Source organism: Centruroides sculpturatus, unplaced genomic scaffold, assembly GCF_000671375.1.
Source record: "Centruroides sculpturatus isolate CEXI.00-Female unplaced genomic scaffold, Cexi_2.0 scaffold1060, whole genome shotgun sequence".
Classification (NCBI taxonomy): Eukaryota; Metazoa; Arthropoda; class Arachnida; order Scorpiones; family Buthidae; genus Centruroides; species Centruroides sculpturatus.
In genome coordinates, this window is record NW_019385223.1 from 37,816 (window position 1) to 53,255 (window position 15,440).

The 15,440-nt window shown below is 30.1% G+C and overlaps 1 protein-coding gene across 1 annotated transcript in view; it reads left to right on the forward strand.

Annotated features, from left to right (window-relative positions):
* Positions 1-15,440, forward strand: part of LOC111636371 — a 52,279-nt gene that overhangs the window by 33,226 nt on the left and 3,613 nt on the right. Inside the window, exons 3-7 of the mRNA XM_023381607.1 lie at positions 4,832-4,897; positions 5,049-5,252; positions 9,663-9,764; positions 12,420-12,611; positions 13,799-13,918. Of these exons, the coding sequence (XP_023237375.1) occupies positions 4,832-4,897; positions 5,049-5,252; positions 9,663-9,764; positions 12,420-12,611; positions 13,799-13,918 (684 nt within the window). The remainder of the gene's footprint in view (positions 1-4,831; positions 4,898-5,048; positions 5,253-9,662; positions 9,765-12,419; positions 12,612-13,798; positions 13,919-15,440) is intronic.

A 15,440-nucleotide genomic window follows, 5' to 3' on the forward strand; every position in this document is an offset into this window, starting at 1 on the left:
TAATCACCAAACATATGCCGTAAATCCATCGGGCTAGTTTTAAGGCTAATTACTAAATAAATTACGTAATTAATTTGGCACTAGAGGTAAGCGTTAGGCGCCATCTCTTATTAATATTAATAATTATAAATAAATCAATTAATTTAAATAATTTAGAACCACTGGGAGAAAAAATCGGCCCGGAGCGGGACTCGAACCCACAACTCCTGCTTACCTTGCAGATGTGTTGCCAGATTTATTTATAATTATTAATATTAATAAGAGATGGCGCCTAACGCTTACCTCTAGTGCCAAATTGATTACGTAATTTATTTAATAATTAGCATAATACTAGCCCGATAGATTTTCGGCAGTCTGTTGGTATGTAGCTTTATTATATCGGGTTTGGTGATGTTTATATATGTAAGATATTCCACGCGACTTTCGTATTTGAGTAAACTTCTGTCTTTTAGTATGTGTAATATTCAAAAATCACTTGAGTTGCACAAATAACAATTTTTATTTACAAGGTTTATATATTTATTTCCTATGAATAATGAGCTTTTATTTAAATGTAATTGAATTATTAGTCTTTTAACATTTATTTCCAATGAGTAGTGTATATATGGTTGTTGTGAAGGAATTTTTAGTATTTTTGTATACCATGAGTGATACTTTGATTGATATAAACCAGTTTGATCTTTGTTTGTACTTTGTGATATTGCAGAATCTGAATATCCGTATTTCCAATCATGAATATTATTCTTAAACAAGAGGGTACTTACACCGAATGTTTTTAGGATTTTGTTTAACTTTGTTTGCCATAGTTGGTTAATTTTCTGTCTTTTACTTTGCTTTAACATTTCTTGGTGTAAAAAAGATACATTTCTGTCACTTTTAAATTTTATTCAATAGTAGAATTTTATTATGCATTTTAAAAAGAATGGGAAGAACCAGAGCTGATTTGTATCATGTTGAATAGCATATCCAGGCATGGTTTTTTCCGGTTGATATAGTTTTCGAAGAAAGTAAATATGGAAGCGTTCCAGAACATATAAGAAATCGAGACCCCAAATTGATCCTGCATAATATGTAATTGAATTTATTAGAGAATTATATAATCTCATGTGTAGGTTTATGTTAGAGATTTTTAATCTTGAACATAGAAATAAATTATCAATTGTTGCTTTCACTTTACTATTTAATTTTGTAACGTGTGATTTAAAACTTTTGTTTGACTATTTAAGAGTGACCTTTGAGTTAATCTTTTTGACTAATTGAAGGGGTAAATTTTCTAAATACAGTTTGGTTTCTTTTTCTGAGATTTTATTATTATTTTTGAAAATCATTGTCTTTGTTTTATTGGGATTAATTGATAGGTGCAACGATTTAAAGAATAAATTAAGTTGGTTGATTTTCCATTGCGTTTGTATATTTTAAAATCTGTTATTATATTTATCATACTATTCATTCAATTTATTATTATGTTTATCTTTTGAAAGTTGAGTATTTAAAATTAGGTTATTAGGACCATTATACCAAGAATCTTTTATTTCAGCAATACGAGAATTAAAATCTTCCAAAAGGAGAATTAATGGTGTTATATGTTGCCAGAGTTCAAGTGATTTAAAAGCTTCTCTTAGTATGTCTATCCTATGTGGTGGAATGTAAGCAACAGCCACAATCATTATTTAATTTCTTAAATTAGTAAATTTAGGTTTAGTCATTTCGATTGATAACATTATAAAATTATTAGTTTTTTTCATTTGAAGAATTTTACATAAATTCTTTTTTAGTAATAAGCATATTTCTCCACTAGGCTGGTCTGGTCCAGTTGGTGTTCTAGCAGGAATATTTTCTATTGAGTAATCTTTGAATGTATTTATAAAACTGTTTGTAGGTAACCCATGTTTCTGTTATTCCAATGATATCTGCTTCAAGTTTAAGCTGAAATGGGTCACTTGATGAAATTTTATTCTTTAATCCCTGGAAATTCCAGTTTATCACTGCTAACATTTGATTATTCACGGTATTTATTGTAGGCATGATTCTTTGCAATTTATTAGACCTTAAATTGTTAAATTCTGTATTGACGGGATTGATAAAAAAAATTTCCTCGTTCAGTAATTGCTTTGTTTTTAAGCAGTATGTTATCTTGTCTTGTTCTAATATCAAAATATCGTTACAAAGTTTACCTGATGATTTTGCTTTTTCATTTCAATATAGAAGGGAAGAAGATTATTTTGTCTTATTCAAGAACTTTGCGAGATCAGCTGAAATTTGCATATTTTGCCATTCACCAAGTAATTTTACTTGTTTTCGTTTAATGAAAGAACTGGAAAAAAGATTACGAATATGATTATTCCTTAGCGATAATTTTATAATAGTTTTTTTGTATTAGTTGAGTTATGTCTAAGATATCTTCTAAAAGTACAGTGTCTAGATTCAGTGTGTGTTTCATAAAATTCCATATATTTTGTCTGAAAATATTTTTCGAACTAGGATATTTATATATAGTTACATTATTTTGATTAAAATTATTAATTAGAGAATCCATTTTGAAGCGCACAAGTTCATTTTTCATTTTTAATTCCATAATTTGTAATTCTATGTTTTGTATATTTTTCTTCTGCCTTATGAAATTGATTCTTAAGTTCTCGAATAAATTCACGTATTGAGTGTAAATCAGTTTTTATAGAAGTCATTTGATTAGCTAGTCTCTCATTAGAGTTGTTAATTAAATCTGATATTCTATTTCATAAGTCTGTCATTGAGGTGTTAATAATTAATTAATTTTTAATTTAGACATTTTAAAAATTTAATTTGGAATTGGTCATTAAATTTAGTACAAGATGGCAGCATAACTGCCTACCTCTAGTCAAATTAATTCATTTTTAATATTTAATTATTGCCTTTACATAGCCCAAGAATTTGGCATTTTGTTTGGTGTGTTTATTATATAATGGGCAATGGTTCTTGATGTTTATAAGTAATGTGTGTGAACATAAGTTTGGAAAAATGTTTGATCACAAGCGACACTAAGATGCTAGAGGAACAAGTGCTAAACAGACTGGTGAAGCATGTGCACAATCCGGGACTTTCCCTCTCTTCATCACTCGTTAAGCAAGTCAGTTTTTTACAATTTGTTAAGCGAGGTTCCACTGTATAACTTTTATTACATTAATATTACAATATTTACAGAAGACACAAGTAAAATATAAATATTCTTTATCATTGTTTATATTGTTGCAATAAGGCATTTCGAAGGTGACCAGCAATGGTTTGAAGTAGTCCAAAACCTAAATGTCAATCATCCCATCATTTGCTCCCCTTGGAACTATATCAAATTAATATCAAAGTGAAGAAACAGTGTCACAAAAATCAGTAAGTGGACGTCCAAGAGTCAGAACCACTCAGGATGACCGTTTTCTGTCTGTAGCATTACACTACGCATCACTTACTGCATATCAGCTTGCTTTGGACCTTTCATTGTCGACAGGAAGAGCTGTATCTTGGCAAACTGTTTACAGATGGCTATGTGCAGGCCAATTGTATGCAAGGCAACTGGCAGTTTGTGTCCCACTGACACCTTCACACAGATGGGCCCTGTTAAACTGGGTTTGAGATCACCTCAACTGGTCTCCAGAACAGTTGAGTGGTATACTCTTCATAGATGAGTCAAGGTTTGGTCTGCAGACTGATTCCCAATGGTTATTGGTCTGGATAATGCCTGCAACTCTCTATCACACCAGTAACATTGTAAAATGCACACATACAGAGGGGTGATTTAATGGTTTGGGCAGAGATTGCTGTTGGTTGCTGCGCTGATCTCCACATCTTTTCTCATGGTAGTGTGACTGAAATGTGGTGTAGAATCATTGTGCAATGTTTGCTATTTGTTGGGGCCATGAGGCCTTTGTGTCATTTTTCTGGACAATAACATACAAGTTCACAGAACTTGCATTTTTGTCAGTACTTAGACTTGGGAACATGCATCATTGGAATGGCCAGCGAGATCAACTTGAATCCCATTAAACATGCTTGGGAGACATTTAGCTCTTCCCCATAACCCTTCTCGGAATTCTTTACAAACTAAGAATATGTCTGTTTTATGAATAGGCACAGATATCCCACCATAGCTGATCTAATTCTTGGCAGGAGTTGACACTGTAGGGCAGTGATTTTCAACTGGTGTGCCATGAGAAGGTCCTAAGTATGCTACAAAAATTTTTGAAGGTTATTAAATAAACTATTTTTGAAAGACACCCAAAGAACAATAAGTTCTTTTGGTGTCTTTCCAAAATGTACATCACCGCAATGTTCTTTTATCATATACTATATGTAGCAGTAATGCTATAGTGTAAACTATTAATATTTTATTGGAAGTATTAGACATAATTGTATTAACAAACAAATCAAAAGTGTCAGGAAACGAGAAATTCTTTTTAAACTTTTATTCTGTCATGTTATAGCCATTAATATATTTATATCTCTTTGAATTTCAATGAAGAATATTCTTTAAATTTTACAGTTTAAATACATTTTGTGATATCAATGATTAAATAATGAATAGTTTGAAAATAAAGCATTAGAATTATGTTTTGAATTTGATTAAATATTAAATAATTCTTTGGGTAATAAAATCATATTTATTATTAATTTAAAGCTATTTTGATCTATAATCAGTTTCAATTGTAAATTATACTTTTTTGGAATGTAAATTTTCAAAAATTGAAAGATAAATATACAGATCTTTATAATAATAAAATTATTAAGCAGTTATCTTACTCAGTATAAATAAGTTTTTAATAAATTATTGTCAGTATTTAAATAGTTTAATTTTCTTTTGCAGTGCTTTGTCTTCTTTCCTTCACTGTTTCTATAAATGGAGAAATTGATATAGATGTAAATGATCACAGTAAGTTTACTTTTTTATCTATTTTAAGTTTTTAATATTAAAATTTTTTAAATTATGAATAATTATAGAAAAATAAATATGCATTTAAATTATTAAATATCTTTTTAACGAAACACATTCAATATAAAAATATTAAATAATGTAATTGCAGATTATACAGATCCATATGGCGTGTTTAATGTTAACCCAGATGGTTCTGTTAACCCTGGCGTTAATTGGACAGGAAAAATAATTTCACATGATTCAGTTAATATTTTAATTGTCATGGAAGATATGCTTTTAGATGTAGCAGATAAATTTACTATTACTAATGAAGATGATGATAAACCTTTATTTAATTTTCATGATAATATAGGTAAGTTAACTTTAGAATATTTACAAACTTTAATTTTTGATTTAATACTAACATTTATCTCTACTATGCCAAGTTATCTTTCATTTTCAAGATTTACCAACTGATTTATAAAAATTGGTATTTTAAAATATTCAGAACTACTCTGTAAAGTACTATATTATTTTTCTGACTTTTCCAACGATTATCGACACGACTATGTGCCGGAAATGGCCGTTCCCTAACGGGTACTTTATATGGATTTGCATTAGTGTGCCAGGCCTGGACTTTAAGCGTGCACCGAATTAAATAATGACAAAGTTTGTCAATAATAAAATCAAATATTTAATAAATAATTCTAATAATAAACTATATACAATATTTAGTAAAAAATCAAGTAACAATTTATTCAATGAAACTCAATAAGAATCAACCCGACAAAACTCAAATCAATCTATTTTCTAACTTAATTCTATTCCCCTTTGGAATTCGACAAAATTCAAAGACTTAACTTATAAACAATAATTCTTATGAATTAAAGGTCTAATCGTCACCTCAATATACTAGGAACCTTTCTCCTCAACTCTCAAGACTTTCTCTAATTGTCGATCCACAAATTGAATAACTTCAAAATCGCCTTGGAACTATTTTTTCCTATCGGACACCTCTCTTTTGTTTGCTGCTACGAAGCTCACCAAGCTCGTTGCTATGAGAAACTCATCTCGTCCATCTTCACATGAGATTCAGACTTTATACTGTGAGGTGACGTCACAACTCTGAATGCGATCACTCCCCTCATTTACATACTTATTTGCTAACAATAAACTTTTTCTATTTGTCTGGCAGCCTATTTTCCGACAATACTTGCTAATCTTTTACATTATTCTTTTCGACAATTTTCAGGATGTTTTTATTCTTTAAGGTTTAGTGAGTCCCTAAGTTGTGCTTGTGGGGTCTCTCCCCCTTTTCTCGGTGCGGACTTACTTTTTTTTTCCTGCTCGGGAGCGCAAGTGTGCGCGAGTTTTTTCTATGGCACTTTTCTCTCATTGGTGAGTTGATTTCTCTTCTATTTTTAAGTTTCTAAGGTGAATGGTGAAGAAACCTTCGTCCTAACAAAACATAAGCCCCAAACAAAAATAACTACACTTAGAAACTTCGAAAGAAGGGATTTGGCCTGTACCGTCCGCGGGCCGCATAAACATTGATAGGGGGCCGTATGTGGCCCACGGGCCGCAGGTTGTGCACCCCTGCTAATGTTTTCTTGACATTAGTTCTTTACATGTACGAAATAATATGATAGATAACAAAAACAGCATTTAATTTAATATAGGACTGATCAAATGAAACCTGTTCACACTAGTTTTTTTTTTAATATGTGTAGCGCACTAGTTGAGTATTACCAAGTAGAGATTAAGATATTAACAGGAGAATATTTAAATAATTGCTCTTTTAAAGACAAGGTAGAAATTCACTAGAGGTTTTATAGAAAACTCTGCTTTTTGTTACATACTTCAGTTGCAAAGTAGTAGAAAGTTCAATACCAATTATACCAGTCTATCTGCTTATTAAAGCAAGAACTGATGTAATTGCAGAAAGAAATAACATTTAATAAACAAACTCTAATTTAATGATAACAATTTGTGTGATTTATATCATTACATGGAATATATTTAACGCAGCGGTTAATTATCATGTTCATAATGCATTAATTATATTTAAATTTTCTATAACTAAATAATAATGAAAAGTTTTGACACTAAAAAAAGTAGTAAAGAAAACCTAATATAAAAGCCACGACAACAATTATATTTTTTTTTAAAAGGTTAACTCTGTTGCAAGATTGTTGAACATTAAATTCAAAAATATTTAAATAACAACATTAGTTGAAACAAACAAGAAATTAAATTAGGCAGATGATATATTGATCATATAGTCTGATAATGACTATTAATATGCAAACAAAAGCAAGTGCAAAGTTTTTATTAGCTATTTAAATAATGATGATTAAAAAAAATAAAAGTCAAAACAGCATGAGCCAAAATGTTTTCAACTAAAATTTATGTTTAACAGATGTATTTAATATTGAGATTAATAATATAGTAGTTAAAATATGGTATGAATGGCTGTTTCTACCATATTTACCATAGTGTTTCTAAGTGTTTCTAATGATATACAAAATGTACATCACTACAATGTTGTTTTATCATATACTATATGTAGTAGTACTGCTATAGTATTGTAATGTGTAAACTATTAATATTTTATTGGAAGTATTGATTTTGAAATGAATGCATTTACTGGTAAACTTGATAAAACAATAGAACTCTTATCAAAATAATTTACTGAAGATTTTTATGGTTACTTAGTTGAACTATATGCTCCTGTTGTGTAGATTACTCTTTATATGAGCTTCTGTATTGTTAAAGATTCAATGAAAGTAACTTTGTTTTTGCCAAATGCTATCATATATACAGTAGTGGCCAAAAGTAGAGCTACCATTGACATATATTTTAAAAATGCAACCTCTATTTTGTTCACCATCTACTACATAATTAATATTGTGATAGTTGAAAAGAGCACAAAAAAAGAATCAAAATACTCAATTGAATCAAACAGGTTTTATTTTGAATCTGATTTATTGATACAAAAGGAAAAAATGAAGTTTTTATATTTCACACTGTGACAAAAGTAGAGCTAACAAAGGAAGTTTGCAGATTTGTCTAGTAATTTTAGGACAAAATATTAGTATTTTGTGGTGTAACCAGAGCTTCTGATTACTGCATCACATCTACGTTCCATTGAATTAACTAAGTTGTCAAGCAATGATTTGGGAGTCTCATACCATACTTTTTGAATGGTAGACCACAATTCATCCGGATTTGAATATGTATGCTGGCTTATATGGCATTCAGTTTCATCCCAAAGATTCTCTATGGGGTTTAGGTTTGGCAATGAGGCTGGCCATGTCTTAAGATTCACCCTTTTCTGTTAAAACCATTGCTTTACCAAATTTGCCTTGTGTTTTGGGTCGTTGTCCTGTTGGAAGATCCATTTCCTTGGCATTGAACTACGTGCACAAGGAAGCATTTGATTCTGCAATATGTCCCGATAAACAGTTTGATCCATTATTCCATTAATTCTATGAATTGGACCAATTCCCTTTGCAGAGAAACATCCCCATACCACTATGCAGCCACCACCATGCTTTATTATAGGAACTATGTATTTTGGGTCATATCTCATGTCCACTGGTTGTCTGACATATTGTATACCATCACTAGAGAAGACTTAACACCTTGAACCATTTTTATTCAATCCAAGTAATGTGTTCATGTGCAAACTTTAATCTCAACTTTTAGTTTTTTTGCAGAGATGAGTGGTTTCTTTGCTGATCATCTCCCATGTAATTCAAAACTAGTCAAACATCTTCGTACAATCCTTAAGCTTATATCTGTTACCCACTTCACGTTTAATATGTGAAGCAGTCAAATAAGGATTGGCTGAACTCGTATGCCTGATCAAATGATCCAACTGTGGTGTTTTTCGTGGTCTACCTGACTTTTTGGCAGAAACAATGTCGCATATATTTGAAAACACTTCACCACTTTCGCGACAAGAGTGTTATGCACATTAAAGATTTTACCAATTTCAGGAAAAGTTTTTTTTCTTTCAATCACATATCTACCATTCTTTGTTTGATATTATTTGATAATTGTATTCCTCCAGACAACTTAGTTGATTCAATGGAACATAGATGTGATGCAGTAATCAGAAGCTCTGGTTATGCCACAAAATACTAATATTTTGTCCTAAAAATACTGGACAAATCTGTATACTTCCTTTGGTAGCTCTACTTTTGTTACAGTGTAAAATATAAAAGCTTTGTTTTTTCTTTTATAAATCAGATTCAAAATAAAATCTGTTTGATTCAATTGAGTATTTTGACTCTTTTTTTTTTGTGCTTTTTTTTTCAACTATCGTAATATTAATTATGTAGTAGATGGAGGTCGAGGTCGCATTTTTAAAACATATGTCAAGGGTAGCTCTACTTTTGGCCAATAATGTATGCGCATTTCAGTTTTAGCCCATAAATAACTTACTGTATGTTTAGTTAATCACTAAACAAATAGTATGTTATTTGTAGCTACAAAATCTTGAGATTGACTTACACACTATATTGGCAAATATGGTAAAATTACAAAAACACTGGTATTAATAACAGTCTCATTTCCTTAAATATTAATTAATAAGAGAATATTTTAAAAATATTTTCCAGAATTCTGTGTGTAATTAAATTCAAGTCATGTGACATTTCTCCAAATACTTTTAATAATTCTGATATTTCATTATCATAATTTAAATATTTATAGCTTATAATTTAAGTATATGATGATAAGAATAATAATGAAATTTATCACAAATTATTTTTTATAGCTCCATTTTCTGTGCTTATTAAAGCAAAACAAATTAAAATAACTGTTAATACATCTAATAGTAAAGTTAGAAGAACATTTAGAGGATATTATAATATGGAAGGTAAGTTTAACAAACTTAAAAATTTGAAAATAAGTCTGATTTTAATAATTAAATTTTATATTTTAATTATATAATTTTATATATTCTATTATATGATGATGTAACATGAAATGATTAATTTTTGGTATGCACAATTTTAAATAGAAAGTGTCATTGTATAACACAAGTATCATTTATCACTTAGTGTTTATAATAACAAAAAGCCCACAGATTATACTATCAGAAACACTATGCATTACAAATAAAGCTGTTTTTTCCATAAACATGACTTGCCTATATATTTCTGATCATAATACAGTAAAAGCAATTTGTAACATCATTGAATTTTAAGAATTTACATCTCAAAAATGGATTAAGCAAACCCAATCTCAATCTGATGGAATTTGTGCTGGAGATGGAAGCCTCAAAGATGAATTCTTGGAAAATTGCTCAAGGGTTTTTGATAAGTTGAATCAAACTGTATGAGATCTTGCCCGGTATTTTGATGTAAATTTTATGACTATTACAGGATAGTTTGCTAATATTAGAAACACAAAGAAGCTTGACTCCGAGTGAATATGGCAAGCTGAATCCTTACTTGTATTGAGTAATCAAAGAAGATTAAAAAAGAAAGAAAAAAGAAACTTCAACATAATCATAAATAATTTGTACAGTGCCTGGATATTAGTGAACTTTGAAAACTTATGCTGAAGTCATAAATTTACCCTGTGTGTTCAGTGCTTGGTAGTATGCAGCTTTTTGAAATCTGTTAAGACTGGATGCAGAAAGCTTATTGTTCTAAGATCAACTACTATGCAAAAGTTGAATAAAAATGGCCAGCTTTGATCAATTACAAAGGCTCACTTTGAGCAACATTTGACTATATCTGGAACATACAGTATATAGTACAGGTGTTGCTCAAGTTTGTCTATACAATGACCGACTTGAGCAGCGAGATATTTTCCTATGCTATAACAGATTCAGTTTAAATTTATATTTTTGTTGTTGTATATGGTATTGCTTACAATGATATCATCAGTATTTGGTATGTTGATAAATATTACAGAACTCAAAACAGTAGCTGTAGCTAATTGGAAAATACAATTTTTTTTTCTATTTAATTTTATCAGATCTGTTCATTGCTTCATTATTGGTAACGTTGGTGTTCATCAATTACAATCTTATAAGAACAAGAGTTTCATAACTGAAACTTATGACAAACAATATAAAACAAGAAAGAATAAAAAAATAAATAGTAATCAAAATATAATGAATGTAAATGTGATATTTCTAGGGATTTTTAGATTCAAACCCCACTTCTGTGACACCAATTTGTGAGCCACCGGGAGGGAGGAGGAGTCCTCTCTTTCCGGCCACAGGTCTCGGACCTACTTTCTTGTCAAGGATGGTAGTAACGTTGAGTGGAGGGGAGTTACGGGGCCGACGATAAGGCGTTGGCATAGTCGAATAAAGACACCATTTTTCTAAACTAACAATTTATTACAGACAAATAATAAAACAAACGTTCTAACACGATACGTCTCATTCGCGTATGAGAGAGAGAGCTTACAATAAAGCGTTCATACCTCTTGCGATGATATCGAAGGTCTTTAATTTCTGAAAAGCGGGATCCAAGTTGAAGGTTGGAATCGAAGGTCTTCTAATATGTGGTGCGGCCGGTTAGAGGGAAGCAAAATTCTATCTTGATGGTGCGATGGCGACTTCTTGATTAGCGACTCCCCGGAGAGGGGGAAGGAGGATGGCTTTTATACCTTGTTGGTGGGAAAATTCGTCAGGTGATCAATTGTTTTAGCAGGTGTGAGGTTAAAGGTGGTGTTAGAATGACAACAATATGACGAATTTCGCCGATAACTGTAAACTATATACGGTTTGATCGTGAGAATGTTTATAGTTAAACAAAAAGAGTTATAATTCTCTCATGTACTTTATATTTCGTTTTTGTAGGGTCAAATTCCTTTGGTTGAGGGCATTTTTATTTTAAACTTATTAAACCTTTAAAGTACTAAATGCTTTTATTAACTTCGAATTTTCACATAAATGTACACGTTTATTTAAATTAAGAAATAGGAAAAGCTATAATCAGGAAATGATTGATTTTTTTTTTTGTCATGATATTACAGCATATAGTTGTAATCAAATAACACATAGATTAAATTTTATTTTGAAAATGTTTTAAAATAAAATTTCTTTTTAGTTTTTTAAAATAATAATAATTCCAAACACTCATAACATAAAAATTGCTCATACTGAAAAAATCAACAAGTACACTCCACTTGCTCAAGAAATTAGATTAATGTATAAGATGGATAAGGTATTTATTGTATCTGTTGTTCTCTCTTTTACTGGTGTTAATATCACATACACCACAGAAATGTCTAGAAACATATATACCATGGCACTACAAAAAGTTGCAATATTGAACACGTCACATCGTTAGGAAGTTTCTGTATGTTCAGAAGCATACCAATAACACAGAAACTTAATATAACACTTGTTTGGGTAGCTACATCTTGACTTTAGTCCGGCATAGCACTTGGAACCAGTATCAGCTGAATATGACATTTGAAAATAATTATAATATTAGACATATGATATAAAATTATTTCTTATCAAACTTTTACAGTTAAATTATAAATAATAATAATGTATTTTCAGAATGTAAGTATGTCATTGAAAAAGATTCTGGATTTATGTCTACTCCTTTATATGGAACTACTGCTAATTGTTCGTTTATATTAAGTCCTTCTCAGACTTATTATTCAAAACGTAGCATTACGTTTCTCAATGCTCTTTCTAATCAGAAAATTTACATAAGTGGTTCTGGCTCTCAAGATTCTGCTTATTCAGGTAAATTACTAATTTTGAAATATGACTTTTAAAGTAAGCAAAATCATTTTAGGGACTGATTTTAAATAACACAACATTTTTTCACTCTTGAAAGCAGTGTTATAAATAATAATTATTGTAAACCTTTAGTATAATTTCATAAAAATGTATCTAGAATCATACTTTAAAATCTTAATTTTTTACCATAATTGTTTTTATATAGTAATATATAAAATAATATATATAAATTATTGTATAATATATAGTAAGAAATAAATATTTGTTTTAATTTAAAATAAGAAGTTTATAATATAGTTTAATTTAGTTATTACTGAAATGATGGCTCTCTTAGTATTAACAAATTAGATGTTTCACATAACTGTCACTCTATTGAAGGCTTAATTCTAGATATCTTATTTATATTATGAAACACTGGCTGTTAGTTTTAAACTGTGTAATAAGTACTGCTTATTCAGTTTGAGATTGTAGTGAATGGGATTTTTGGAAGACCCTATTATTGTGTCTTTAATGCGGTCGTCAGAATACGTGAAACTCTATTATGAGAGAGTAAAAATTTGCTATTAAGATTATTGGAATTGTTGTAATGTGTGTTAATGTTTCTAATAATTATCTCTTTAGGAAATTTGATTCCTGTGCTAATTAAAAAATGACAGCAGAGTTGTATTAGCACTGTGACATAGTTTTTCCTAATAAAGTTTTCCCTCAAATTATATGTAGCTAATTTATAAAACATATCAATACCCTTTTGTTCAATATATCACCTTAACAACAACAACTCATCATCAATTATAAAATGAGTTTTTTTTTTTTTTTTTAACTCTTTCCACCCTGTGGGCACTAAGAGGGCCTCTTTTTGCAAGCCCACAATGGGGCTGCCGGGTGGTGAGGGATGGGGATCGACTTATCCGAATGGACCACCCCCCTGAAAAATTCCTGGGGATTTTTCGACCCGTTCGGATTCAAACCCGGGTCCCCCAGAGCAGTGGGCTGCCACCTTGACCGCTCGGCCATCCGGCCGCTTTTTTTTATAAAATGAGTTGAATATACACTAAGAAGGTTGTAAAATCTTTAGCAAAATATTAAAAGTTTATTATTTTTGTTAGAAGTTTCTATTGAAATTTAGTTTATAAAAAAAAAATCTCAAATCATTCATGTATTTCTACTTTATTATTAAAATTTTATTTCAGGCAATGAAAACGTTTCCGAGATTATTGGAAAAGATACAGACGCAAATTTAACTTTGACAATTGAAGTTAACAAAACAAAAACTCAGAAACTGTTTTTTGCATATGAAAATGTACAAAATGGTAAGAACTTTTCTACATTATGAGAAATTATGATAATTCATGTTCAAACAAATAATTTTAAATGTGAATATTTTAATATGAAACAGTTTTTAGTTTTCATCATATATAAATATAAATTATAAAATGAAAAATAACATCAAATTTATTAATAAACTTGTCTTTCTTCTATTTTGCTCTGCATAAATAGAATAATCATTATGTCTATAAGATTTTCTTAAATCTACAGTTTTTTTGGACATTTGGAAAACAAAAGCTACTCTTCAGAGCATTATTAACATACTCTAAAGAGTAACTTTTGAAGATATTAATAAAAAATGTGTAGGATAATTAATGATTAGGATAAATGATCGTTGTAGTGAATTCTGTTTAAATTATTTTAAAGAGAACTGCATTAATTTCCTTCTGACAAAACAGACTTTCTATTTTTGTTTCTTTTTTTTAATAACAATTGTCGTGTCCACTGTCGATGATGATGATAACAGCATTATCAGCAGCAGCATCCATTCCTTTTACCTCTTACAGAGAGATTGGGTCTTGATATATTTACCCATTCAGTCTGTACTATTTTGAATTATTTCCTCATTTAACTATAACTCCTTTAAATCTTTCCTAACTTTACTTTATCCTATATCTACTCTTATTTCTTAAGTTCCTAATTTGTCTAATCAATTCATCCTCAACCAAATGCTCAAGTCATCTATTTTCCATAATCTTCTCTCTAATGTCTCTTTAAACTATTCTTTTTATGATTTTTATATCTCATTCTAATGTTATAAGCTGAGGCAACTCCACAAACAAACCTGAGCATTCTCATTTCTACTAACTGCATTTTTTTTTTACCTGAGATTCACTTCCCAGTGTTCAGATTCATACAGCATTGCAATTCTATCAAAAAGCATTGCTTGCTTTCTGCTATTTTTGCCACCTTGTGTTTATTCTGTTAGTTGTATTTGTAATTCCCATCCATTCATTAATATTTATTCTAAATACTTAAATTTCTCTACCTTTTATTTCCCTATTTCCAATAACTAACCGGCCACTTTATGCTTGTCGCTAAAAATCACAATTTATAAGCTCCCTTTTTCCTCTCCTAGTTCTCTAATTTTTCCGTCTCACCTCTTAGTTCTTTCTTACCTTCACTAAGCATATTATTTGCAGACTTTATTGTTCTAGTTAGGAGGTAGCATTAAAGAAGAACGATATAACAGTTAATCTTTGAGGCCAGTTCAACAAATAACATAGCACTGCTACAGAAAAATAACATAGCATATAAGATTAAGACTAATAACCATCAGAGCATACAGTAATGCAGCCCTGTACCACTACTTCTCTCTGCCGGGTCACATTTGTGTTCACTATGCAGTTTACAAAATGGTGTCAACCATATCAAACTGCACTACAATCAAACAGTAATATGTTATTCAATTTTTTGACACCTAAAAATTATTAACTACAAATTAGTGAAATCTACTGCCGGTTGTATGAACGGTTTGGCTTTTTGCAGTGTAATTGCAAAAAGCTT